This window comes from Pan troglodytes, chromosome 9, assembly GCF_028858775.2.
Source record: "Pan troglodytes isolate AG18354 chromosome 9, NHGRI_mPanTro3-v2.0_pri, whole genome shotgun sequence".
NCBI lineage: Eukaryota > Metazoa > Chordata > Mammalia > Primates > Hominidae > Pan > Pan troglodytes.
This window is the reverse complement of record NC_072407.2, coordinates 39,361,101-39,374,360: the sequence shown is the minus strand read 5'-3', so window position 1 is coordinate 39,374,360 and position 13,260 is coordinate 39,361,101. Positions and strand designations below refer to the sequence as shown.

Sequence of the window (13,260 nt, the reverse complement as noted above, 5' to 3'; positions counted from 1 at the left end):
CCCTGGCCAACGTGGTGAAACCCCATCTCTACTAAAAATACAAAAATTAGCTGGGCATGCTGGTGGGCACCTGTAGTCCCAGCTACTCAGAAGGCTGAGACAGGAAAATCACTTGAGCCCGGGAGGTGGAGGTTGCAGTGGGCCGAGATTGCACCACTGTGCTCCAGCGTGGGCAACAGAATGAGGCTCTTTCTAAAATAAATAAATAAATAAATAAATAAATAAATAAATAAACAAACAAAATAAATGCAGGAACATTTTAGGTGATTAGTGTTCTGAGAGGCACATCTGAGAAATAGTGTTATGGTTTATGGAAGCCATGGAAGGTGACATGGAGACTAGAGTCCAAACCTACCTCAAAACAACAGCTTGACCTTTCATTTTACATTTAATTAGAAAACAAAGAGAGGTCCTTCCACAAAATCCAGGAGTAAATTAAGCTATGGAACATTTAGAATTTAAGCATCAAGAAAAGATCAGAGGCTGGGACATCTCTGGGCCTTAAAATGAGCTAGTTTCTTCTACAGTGGGATTTAGAAGTTAAAGACTAATGACTTTACTGGGTCAGGGTTAAATGTCAAAGAGCAAGTCTTCCAAGGATGAAATGGTTAATGGTCACTGGGGTTGGAAGGGTGGTGTTAGAGAAGTGAAGGTAGGTACCCAGGGAAGGTCATCTGGTGTCAGAGCTACCAACAGGCTCAGAGGCTTACCCACAGGCTGCTGGGATAACCAAGTAGAAATTCACAAAACGTGGGAGGGAAACAGCCATGGCTCTTGCCTAAGGAGAGAAAAGGGACATCAAAGGCCAAAGATGACACTGATGATGACTTTAACTCCCATAATTACACAATGTCCAAACAAACAGTGACCTTGGGCTCTTGAACCAAATGATAAAAGTCAGTAGGACAGTTTGTGACGTCTTTGTCATCAAAACACTGGGTAGGTAAACTTTAAAGCCCCTGACAGCTTTTCCTCTATAGTATAGCAGGACTGTGATGGAAGACACAGCTCACTCCAGCACTACGTGACCAGCACGTTCCTGGAGCCGAGAGAATGGTCAGGTCAGAAATCTTGGATGGGATAAGGGTGGGTTGTGAGGGGTGATGAGAAGGGAGGAATCAGTTTGCATTCCTGGAGAGGGAGGAGAAATGAAAAGGCAGAAAAATAGGTTATTATAAGACACTCATGAGAGCCTATTTTGGTATTTGGCAAAGACACTTGCTTTTCCCAGGGGCTGAAATAATGTGAGTTCGCTCCTGTGAATGAGATCTTCCTTAGGAACATTGAGGCTCAGAGAAAGGAGTAAGAGTTGGGAAATATAATCTGATTTTCAGGAAAAACAATTGGTTTCTGAAACATCTTAGGATGCTGAATAAAATGCACAGGTCTCTGCATGCCAGTGCCTGGCAGTGAGCCAAGTACTTGGTACGCTGAATGAATTAATGAATTAATGGAAGAACCAGAGTTATTTTTATCTTTCCACATCAAATTATTCCCCTTGAAATGACTGCTTAAGTAATATATTAATTACATGATACCGATGATGACTTTACTCTCATGATTACACAACATCCAAACAAACAGTGACCTTGGGCTCCTGAGCCAAATGACAGCAGTCGATAGGACAGTTTTTGATGTCTTTGAGGTCAAAACACTGGCTAGGAAAACTTTAAAGCAGCTGACAGCTTTTTCTCTGCAGTATAGCAGGTAAGTGGTGACTTGGAAAAGCTGTATTTTTTTAAATCAAAATCATCATCCATGATTGGATCTTGAAGAATTGAAGAACCCAAAAGTGTGTGACGCAGTCCTTAATGAATATGTCTTCTACATTCAGCCTCATGTTCTTTCTACAGGTTCTAATGTTAGTGTCTTCAGCCATCACTGTGAGGAAATTGACACAAATGAAAATTCATGAATTCCAGCTCTGCCATTTCCCTGTTGTGTGATAGCTGTATTTCCACTAGCAAGTGCAAGTGGCTTTAACTAAGATTTTATTGTCAAGCAGTTTACCCTGCTGTCAAAGTCTTGGGTCCAAAGATCTAAAGCAAAAGTGTCAGCGATGTTGCACTGCTGCCTGTATTTGGTGGGAAAATTAGCAGATCTGGCTTTTGTGGTGAAAAAGGTATATTTAATAGTACTAAATGCATAAGATATTTGGTCCCATGTTATGCTCTGGGTCCTTGTTAAGTATTTCTCTTTCCTCTTGCAACGTAGAGTGTGGGTGTGACAATGACCACCGCCTCCCGCTTGCTATTTATTTATTCCTTCAAATTACTCTTTCTTTTTTTCCATTATTGGAAAAAATGGCTAGTACTCATTTATTCTCTCAACACATTATTCAGTGTTCACTAGGTTCTGGGTGCAGCTTTAGGGTTTACCAGAAGTGGGGCAATATTCAGTACTCTGTTCTTTCACATGTTAGTTTCTCTTTTCAGAAGTCCAAGATGATGATAAAAAAAAAAATAAAGAAGTCAAATGAAACAGAAATTGCAAATAGCAGTTACTCAGGAAACCAGAAAACATTGAGAAAGTCTGGAAAAACTGGATTTGAGCAAGGGCTTTCTGTATTTGCTTGGCAGTGTGGATGATACAAAGTTGTGAAGAACCTGGTAATTTTCCTTGCTACAATAATATAAATTACTTATTCTGTTCACATTTTGGCCTATTTCTCCTGTTTAAAATGAATTCCTTGAAGTTCATTTGTTTATAGTTTCAGCTTTTAAAAAGATGATTAATATTATGATCATAAAAGTTCTACATGCTCATTGTGGAGCAGTATTAAAACATATAAATGTATGCATAAGGGAAAAAAATCACCTGCAATTTCTTCAACTAGAGATAATCACTGTTGAAATGTTGTATTCCCCTTCTAGTCATAACATACATCAATACTATCTGAGATCATGTTACATACTTTATATCTGTTTTCTAGGCTTCCCCCCACCTCCCTTTTTTTTTTTAGACGGAGTCTTGCTCTGTTGCCAGGCTGGAGTACAGTGACACAATCTCGGCTCACTGTAACCTTTGCCTCCTGGGTTCGAGCGATTCTCCTGCCTTAGCCTCCCAAGTAGCTGGGGCTACAGCCACCTGCCACCACATCCAGCTAATTTTTGTATTTTTGGTAGAGACGGGGTTTTACCATGTTGGCCAGGATGGTCTCAGTCTCTTGACCTGGTGATCTGCACACCTCGGCCTCCCAAAGCGCTGGGATTACAGGCATGAGCCATGGCACACTGCCTTTCCCCCCTTTTTTTAAAGAAAAAGAACTTAAACCATTTTAATATACTATAAAATTCTTATTCTAAATTCTTTTCTAGCCTTGGTTGTTGTCCTAATGGTCACTCTTATATTGTGTGGACAATATATAGGACCTGACTATGCTCAGCTTTATGTACATGCAGTAGGTTGCCATATGAGAATATGGGTAAGGAATTCTATCTTTTAATGGCTCTGTTATACTTCACTATTGCTGTGGGGTCATTTGTTTAACTATTTTGCAGGAATTGGACTTGATTGTTTCCAGTTTTCTTATTTTATAAGTGGTGTTGCAAATGACCATCTTTGTATTGCATTTATTTTACTTAGAGATTTTTCCATGCACCATATTCCCAAAATGAAGTTACCAGGTACATGAACATAAACAGATTTATAATGCTTTTTACCCATTTTGAGAAAGATTAAGCCTGATTAATACTGCTCTCATGTTGTCCGAATGTACTTGTTTGCACAAAGCCCCACTCCTGTCTAATTTAAGTCATTGATTTAGATTTTCTGCCTTTAATAGAGATATAAAATTAATGGGTTTGAATTTGCTTTTAAAAACTCTTACTTTTTTTTTTTTTTTTGATATAGAGTCTCGCTCAGTTGCCCAGGCTGGAGTGCAGTGGCACGATCTCGACTCACTACAACCTCTGCCTGCTTGGTTCAAGCAATTCTCCTGCCTCAGCCTCCCTAGTAACTGGGATTACAGGCATGTGCCACCATGTCCAGCTAATTTTTTTTTTTCTTTTTTCTTTTGTAGTTTTAACAGAGACGGGGTTTTACCATGTTAGATAGGATGGTCTCGATCTCCTGACCTCATGATCCGCCCACCTCGACCTCCCAACGTGCTGGGATTACAGGCGTGAGCCACCATGCCCAGCCTAAAAGATCTTACTTTTTTATAATAAGAGATACAATGCTTGCCATAAAAATGAGCAAATTAAATGAGTAAAAAGTTAATTATTGCCTGAAATAACAATACTTAAATAATGTGTTATCAGAAAATTAGTTTTACATTTTTATGTAATAAAATTCACATAAAGACTTTGTATTTGAAAGAATAAGGATTACTTTTATTCTCATTTTCCCCATTTTTCTTAATATTCTCTCTAAATTGTCAGAGATTTTACATTTGTCAATGCCATTCACCTGCTTAGTCTGTTTCAAGACAAGCCTAAACGACAAGAGCAAAGGAATATTCTAGACCCTCAGAAGTAATTTCAAATGTCTGAGAAGGATCCTTGAATTTTGCTGCCCCAGAGAAAAGATACGTTATATTCTTGATCAAAAGTAGGTGTCTTGGAATGCACCGCATTTTTGCCCACATTGCAACCAAGGGCCTTCTGCCCAGGGTTCCAGGGGAGTGCTGGGAGTTGCCTTGAGTCTTAGCCACCTGACCAAGTGCACTGCCATAACGCATGGCCAGAGGTGCCCAGGAACATTAGCAGATTTTTGACTAAGCCTTTCTACTATCTCAGGACACCAATGAGGTCAAGGATCTTATTCCCAGAAATTTTATAGAACAAACAAACACCTGCCCATAACATCACTGTTCAAAATCAATTAGGGATATTGTATGGGTTGATTATAAGTTTGTGAGGATGAATTTGGAAAAAAACATCATGGGGTCCCCCAGTCTAGGTGTATTTGATGGTATTCAATTCATTCAGGAACTCTCAAAGTGTAGCTAAGTACAAAGTTACAGAATCTTTAGAATCATTACTGCTAGACATCCTACAACCTGCTCAGAAGGCCACACCAACTTTCATGAGCAGTTGGCCATGCACCATGTATTTCACATAATTATTTTGTTTGTAACTAAAGAGAAACAGCTCTGTAATGGACATTGTTGTTATCCATCTGCTGTGCCTTACATATGAGAAAACCAAGGCTCAGAGTTACCTAACTTGTTCAAGGAGACCATCAGCTAAGATTTTTTTTTTTTTTTTGAGATGAGATGGAGTCTTGCTCTGTTGCCCAGGCTGGAATGCAGTGGCATGATCTTGACTCACTGCAACCTCTGCTTCCCAGGTTCAAGCGATTCTCCTGCCTCAGCCTCCCGAGTAGCTGGGATTACAGGCACATGCCACTATGCCCAGCTAATTTTTGTATTTTTAGTAGAGGTGGGGTTTCACCATGTTGACCAGGCTGGTCTTGAACTCCTGACCTCAAGTGATCCACCTACCTCAGTCTCCCAAAGTGCTGGGATTACAGGTGTGAGACACCATGCCCAACCAGCTAAGATGTTAAGACTGGATCTATAACTGGCCTCACTCCCTCTACAGCTGGTGCATTGACCACTTCCTGCTGTTTTGTGCAGACACGCAGCAAAACAAGGCAGTCAGCAGGCACAACCCATGGATGCTTTTTTTCCCGGTGAGCTCCAGTACACTTACAAGTGCTAATCATCTGAAATGGTGCGAATTATGGAAAAACACAGAAAAAAAGCCATTGAGGATTATTGGAGTGAAGATGCAGGAGGAGGGTGTGAAGGGTTGGGAGGAGGGAAGTCAGGTCTCTCTGATGCTGAGATTCTGAAAGTGAGCTCACCATGGTTGGTCTCATTCACAGACCGTCTTACCTTTGGCCTTTTTTCATCCTGAGAGTAAACTCTATAATGTTTTAAGTCTCTCTACCAACAAGGTAGAAGAGTTTGAACTCACATTGGCCAAAGGGGCCTGCCACAAGGGGAAAATTCTTTGAAACCTTGTGTTTCATCCTTGGAAACCAAGCAAATTTTTACATCATGCTCTATTGTTTGTTTGTATTTCTATGTAAACGTTATGGTTTAAACTACCATGTTTCTCTGATTATAAATGTAATCATTTATAGGAGTTTCCGTTGATTTTATAACAGCATTGGGATAAGGGAAACTACATTCATTATGAGACACATTCCATTTTCAGAAAACTTAAAATATGGGAAAATGTATAATTAGAACAGAGGAAATTCAGGAAGATTTTGCTGTTCGTGGAAGATGTGTCATGTTTCTGTTGGGGCTAGGCCAGGCTTCTGGTATCTATTTGTGTCCACATGAGTAGGCACGTATTTCAGTATGTGGTGCAAAGTCTCAGATGTGTTCTTGGGTGACAGGGGTGCGGGCGGTTGGGGGTAAAAAGTGTAAGGAATTGCCCATGGCTGGCTCCTTCTGCCTCCCTGACATCTGTTGGGATAGGGTTTCTCGACCTCGGCCCTATTGGCATTTGGGGCAAAATAATTCTTTGTTTTGGGGGATGATTTGCAGCAAACCAAAAATGTGTCCAGACATTACAAAATTGCCCCTGGCTGAGAACCACTGTGTTAGGGCAAAAGAGAAACGTTGGAAGAGGTGGGCCAACACAGATCCTTTGATTTCAGGATTTTTTATTTATTTTATTTATTTATTTAGTTAGTTATTTACTTAGTTTTAAGAAACACAGTCTTGCTTTGTCACATAGGCTGGGTACAGTAGTGTAATCGTAGCCCACTGCAGCCTGGAACTCCTAGGCTGAAGGAATCCCTCCACCTCAGACTTCCTGGTAGTGGGGACTCCAGGTGTGCACCATCATGCCCGGCTAATTTAAAAAAAAATTTTTTTTTGTAGACACGGGGTCTTGTTCTATTGACCAGGCTGGTCTCAAACTCCTGGTCCCAACCAATCCTCTCTCCTCAGCCTCCAAAAGCCCTGGGATTACAGACAGGAGCCACTGCACCCAGCTAAGATTGTCTTTTTATATCAGAAGGCCTCTTGTCCCAGTATGCCACTAATAGGATACCTTTGCCATTTGGTAATAGATTTGTGTTTTGGTCTTCTATCTGTATAATGATCAGACCCAAGGGTTTCTAGGGACTCTTCTAGGCATGAAACTTTTCTCAGTAGTTGCCAGGATTATAGGATTTTTAACCAGTGGTACCATTCTAACAGTGCTGTCTGTTGAAATCCTCCCTCCTTAAAGTTTAAATGTATATTAATATTGCACTAAGTCCTATGATCATACTCTTTATTCACTTAACATCCTTTCAAGGGAGGCTTTGGCCTGTAATTGAAATAGGAGTAAGGAGTCACTGGGAGCCAGCGGGGCAAAAGCACAATAATAATAAATGCCTAAATACTATTTAACATGCAATTAATTAAATATCAACATGGTCTGTTGACGGTAGAAAGGTGACAAGACTTTCTTCTTTTCTGAAGGTCTAGCTCATGTCCACCCTTGCTATTAGGGATATTTGCCAAGGATCATTGAAAGAAATTTTGATCATCTGAGGTGGGAATTAATCATTTGTCTTTGAGCTCTCTATTAGAGACTCACATATTTTAATGTAGCTAAAATTTATTGGAAACCCTATTGTGCTCTTAATAGGTGATTTAGCAGTGAGGAAACAACTTCCAGTTCTGTTCTCAAGAAGGGTACAGTCTAGTGGGGGATGACGCACATCCATCAATCACACAGATCAACAGGGGAGTTAGACTTTTTCAGTTAGGTCAGGGAAGCTTCCTGGAGGAAGCAACATTTGATTCAAGATTGGAAGGATGAGCAGGAGTCTGCTAGGTGAAGAAGAGAAGCTGAGGGATTGCTTCTGTGCATTTGTATGAATGGTTAGGGGAGTGGAAACCTTAAGAGCAAAGAGACAAGAAAAGGAGAATGTCATCCCAACCCCATCTGTCTCTATCAGAAGGTTTCTAAACAGCCACATTCACTCCATTCTAAGTCACCCTTAGTTGTAAATTGCACTCACAATGTAATAATAGTTTTTCAAGTAAAAAGAGACATACTATAGTAGATAAATGTTGATATTGACTATAATATGCATCCCAATTTCAGAAATGTTAAATCTTAAAAAAAAAAGCCTATCTTAGAAGCAAGGACATAAGATATCAAAATTCAAAGTCGGTCTTGAAATGATTATTGCTATTATTGTCATTGTTTTTATATTGAGGTCTCTGGTAGTCACTGCTGGGACAGTTTTCATTGGCCATCTCTGCTGCCCAGGCACATGCTTCCCCACCACATTGATAGGATCTCTTGCTTCCTGCTCAAACCTCCCCTCTTTTCTCCCCAGCTCCTTAATTCCCAATCCCTTGAGTTCCCATTGATTTCTCGCATGGTGCAGTTTAGCCATGCAAGAACTCACTGCCAACCATCTCAACCTAACCCTCTGAAATGTATCCAGTAAGGTGTATTACAAAACAAGGGCAGCTCTCTCGGTGCAGTGAGCATGCCCTGAGACAGCTTGCAATTCTAGACAGGGGTGAGAATAGCAGGAGGAGAAATTGTGCCACTCCTTTGCAGAAGGGAACTGGGGCCTTACTGCTTTCTCGAGAGGCAGCATTGGAATGGCTTCTAGAAAGATGGGCTTGGCCCTGGGACGGTGAAAATGCTCTCTGTCTGTGACCTCTGGGGCTCAGCCAAGGCAGGGATGGATAAAGAGCTAACCTGCCCTGCCTGCCAGCCAAAAATAGTGCTAACTGCGTCACAGAGCTTTTGGTAATTAAACCTTCCCTCTGCAGAAAGCTGTGGCTTGGACTGGAAAGGGACCGTGGATGCGTTAAGGTAATTCACTCCCAACACTGACATTCTTCATTCAGCATCAGAAGCAGGCTGGAAAACTAAGTGGAACTAGATGAAGGTTGAGATTCATAACCAGGGCATGGTATGTAAGTAGCAAAAAGACAGAACATGTGCCAACAAAGTTTCTTATAGATTAAGTAGTTCTTTGTTTTTACTCTGAGTCATATGGACTTTTTTTCCTTTTTGGTCAGTCAGCTTAGTTTAGCAACTTTGTTTCTGATCATAAAAATGACTTCATTTTTGCTGTAGAAAGTTGGAAACATAAAGGAAAGAAGCAAAAAGGAAGTAAAAACCCATCCATCATCTTATCATTCACAGATAGCCACTAGGAACCTTTTGTGTCCACTTTTTTCTCCATGCAATGTACAATTTTTATAAAATTATGATCAGGGCTAGATGCGGTGACTCACGCCTGTAATCCCACCAATCTGGGAGAATGAGGTGGGCGGATCCTGATGTCAGGAGTTTGAGACCAGCCTGGCCAATATGGGGAAACCCCGTCTCTACTAAAAATACAAAAATTAGCAGGGTGTAGTGGCATGCACCTGTAGTCGCAGCTACTCAGGAGATTGAGGCAGGAGAATCGCTTGAGCCTGGGAGGAGAGGGTTGTAGTGAGCCGAGATTGTGCCACTGCACTCTGGCCTGGGCAATAGAGCAAGACTCTGTCTCAAAAAATAAACAAATAAATAAAAATAAAAAATAAAATAATAATCAGAGTATATCTGCAGTTTTCTGTCTTACCTTTTAAATGTACACACAATATACTCCCAATCATACTGTATCTGATGGGGTCATTCAATATTACTTGAAAGCCAGACTGTTTTTAGCTTATAAACCTCCTTAGGGCCTGAGCTGAGTGGGGTGAAGTGTCTTGGAGAACACACGTCCATGTCAGTAGGAAAGTGCTCTGGTCTGGAGTGTTCTTCAGACAGGATCCATGGTCCCAGGAGAAACTGACATGTTGTCTGGGAAAGCAGAGATGTTCTGGTCATTTTGGGAGGCAGAGAAGGAGTGGAAAGTTCGCTGGGGAGAGCATTATGCAGAGAGAAGAGCATGGGCTCATAAGTAAAGCGTTCCTGGCTTGGATTCTGTCTCTGGCACTAATCAGTTGCCTGATCATGGTTAGCCTACCTAATCCTCTAAACCTCAATTTTCTTGCTTATAAAGTGGGACTAATGGTATTATGTATTTCACTGGGTTATTGGAGGATAGTACGTGACTCAGACTAAGTACTCAATGAATGTTAGCCATCATTAGTATATTATTTTTATTAATCTCTCCAACAAGGACTGGGTCAGCCGATTCCATTGGACGAGGATAGTGGGTAGATGGGTTCACTCTTTAAGATAATCTTTAAAAGGAAGTAAAAATGTTGGTGGCTTTTAGTATTAATATGTTCTCTCAGAGAGAAGGTGTATTTAAAGTTTAGGGGAGTCAAAAGAATGAAATCTTAAGGCTCCTTCCATTTCATTTTCCAGACCATGAATTGAGGACACTTCAGTGCCTGGTAGGAGATTTGGGTTCAGACCAACAAGCAGCTCCAATCTCAGCCCAGGCATCTTCCTAATCAGGCTTGATGGGCAGCTGCAGCTATAAGTATTTGAATAAATCATCAAAGGGTTTGTTGCATCAGCCAAGCTTTTTAGAGTCTCAAATTTAAAAGCTGAGATAAAATCTTATCTTGGTGTGTCTTTACGGAAGGATCCCCAGATACCTGGGGTTAAGGTCTGGCTCAAGTCAGGACCTAGGAAGCAGCATATGTTGACTGGAGAGACCTGGGTTTGAATCCCAGCTGTGCATGTTATTAGTTATATGATCTTGGGCAAGATTCACAACCTTAGCCCTTCTTTACCTTCTCACCCTAATCTGGGGTAAACATTTGTACCTTTTGGGGTTGTTGCAAGGATTAAAAGAGGCAAACTCTGTGACAATGCCTAGCTCCATGCTGGACTTAATATAAATGCTCAATAATGTTGACACCATCTTCTATCCCCCATATCCTACAAGATAAAACAAGACAGAATGAGAAAGTGCTTAGGTTTCTTCATCTGTAAAAAGGTAATTGAAAAAGAAAATTAAAGGCAGAAGCTCACTCAGCCTCTAGGGTCTGGGAGATGTCTTCTTGTTGTTTAAGTTTTAGTCTGTACTTTCTAAAAACCAGTATGGGCCTCTGGCATTTCCTGGCACATCTTAGCAGATAGGTATTGAATATATACCATGTGCCACAGTACTGCGCCCTTTGTATGGGTGATCTCATACAGTGCTTTCATTTCATGGAGGAGAAAAACTGAGGCTCAGAGACATGAAGAAACTCACCCAAAGTTTCTTAGCTGTTAAGTGGTGGAGCTGGGATTGGTACCTAGGTCTCTCTGTCTCTGAGCCCATGTTTGTAACTACCCCGAACATAGGTCTCTAACCATATAGGACTTCTACTCCTTGCTGGAAAACATAAGTACAAAACAGACAAGAATGGCCTTTTCAATTACTAAACTGTAAGCCCCCTGAGCCCAAAGACTGTGTGTTCCCCTCTCAATCCCCTCCCAGGCATGCAGCTAATAGGAAACCCTGGAGACATACTGGGAATCTAAGAATCTGGGTTAGGATTCCTTTGAAATGCAGATGTCCTGTGAGAAGTAAGCACCTGATTTCTTATATACCTGAGTTCATTAGATACTTATCTTTGATATGGGAGAGAGTAGGGCTTTCTCAGATACCTGGGTAGCTAGCTGCAGCAAAAGGACTGAAAATCTGGAGGGGAAGAGCTCTTCTCTCTCTTTATTTTCTCACTAACGGAAGGGAGTAAAAGGCAGAGGAAGTGGGTCTGAGATGAGGAAGACAGTACCACAGGGTTCATAAGATGTACACATCAGAATTCCTGGCTTGCAGGCCCTGGGCATTGGCTGGACAAGGTTTGTTGGTCTCTAGGGCACAGAAAGAATCTATGCCTCCGAGGATTCATAGAAAATTACCACTTCCTCTGTCATTATCTTTTATTTATTATTCTCTGTGATCTGTTGGTCTTTGATTCCCTTTGTATTTTTGATTCTTTTGTGATTCTCCCTTTCGATTTGGCGCTGGTTTTTACCTTGATCTCATCTGTATTGTCCACACCTCAATGCAGGCTTCCTCCCTCCCTGCCCGGGTTCCCGCAGTGCCCCCCATCTACATCCCTGCCTCCAGTCTTGTTCATTGCTGCTGCCAGATTCACCTCCCTCTATGTCCACCTGTTTTTGAACCTTGCCATTCCCATCCTGCTCTGAGCTTTTGCTCTGTATTTCCTCTGCCTGATGTATCCTCTCCCCTTTCCTCTTCCAACCAAAAGAAAGTCTACCTATAGCCTTCCAAACTCAGCACACATCCTTCTCCTTTGGGAACCTGTTCCCAGTGATTCCCTCAATTTCTCTGTCTTTTTTTTTTTGAGACCAGGTCTCGGTCGGTCGCCCAGGCTGGAGTGCAGTGGTGTGAGCTCGGCTCACTGCAGCCTCCACCTCCCAGGTTCAAGCAATTCTCCCACCTCAGCCTCCCGAGTAGCTGGGATTTACAGGGGTGAGCCACCACGCCCAGCTAGTTTTTGCATTTTTAGTAGAGACAGGGTTTCACCATGTTGGTCAGGCTGGTCTGTAACTCCTGACATCAGGTGATCTATCCGCCTCAGCCTCCCAAAGTGCTGGGATTACAGGATGAGCCACCATGCCTGGCCTCTGTCTTCTTAATTCTAGTAGTGCTGATGTGTGCCTACATCAGTTGGTCATGTGCTTCCTCCCCTCTGCTTAGGGCATTGTTTACCTCTTGGACATGACTTCTCACCTGTTTGCTTTCCTCCCGTCTATGTCAGGAGTTCTTTAAATTTAATATTTCTTCTTCATTTATTATCTGCTACATGCAAGCACCCTATTGAGGGTTGAGAAACAAAGAGGAATTATTAGGTTTGCTCATCAATAAATAATTGAGGTGAGACCCTTAGAAATGTGTGTCCATTGGCCTGCTTCAATTTTAGACAGTTTTTTCACCAACCCCAGGGGAGGCCAAGCCAAGCATGCCTCTGGCTCTTGCATTCCACATGTCTCTTATTAAAAACAGATGGCCCAGGACTGCTTTGGCCATTGCACCAGTTGGCAGGCATGTTCCTGGGGAGGCTCTGCTTATGAATTCTAGAATCCTTTAGCTGCATTAGTAACAATTCCTCCTGCAGAGCAATGAGGGGATAGTGTCTGTGGGCTGGGCACTTTCCATGAATAAGAAAGGCCTGAATTCAACCCAGGTGCCGCCCAGACTTGTCACATGGAGCTTGGCCTCAGGCAAGGCCAAAATGGGAAGCTAGCTTCAGAGGAAGAGGTCCCTTCTGCCACTTCTGAATTCCTGAAGCTCACAACAACCAGCTTCTTTGTCCTCATTTTTCTTAGGAACAAATGTATTCATTTAACAAACATTTGTGGCTGAGTGTGGTGG

At 41.8% G+C, this 13,260-nt stretch overlaps 1 protein-coding gene across 9 annotated transcripts in view; it reads left to right on the top strand.

Moving 5' to 3' along the window:
- The window catches only part of SLC1A2 (solute carrier family 1 member 2), a 168,788-nt gene that overhangs the window by 58,094 nt on the left and 97,434 nt on the right, over positions 1-13,260 (top strand). The window contains exon 1 of one of the 9 annotated variants that reach the window (XM_009460227.4): positions 1,039-1,061. The exons of the other annotated variants lie outside the window; for them this stretch is intronic. Within the exon in view, the coding sequence (XP_009458502.1) occupies positions 1,054-1,061 (8 nt within the window). The 5' untranslated portion in view covers positions 1,039-1,053. Of the gene's footprint in view, positions 1-1,038; positions 1,062-13,260 lie in introns of those variants that run through there. 9 annotated transcript variants of the gene reach the window in all.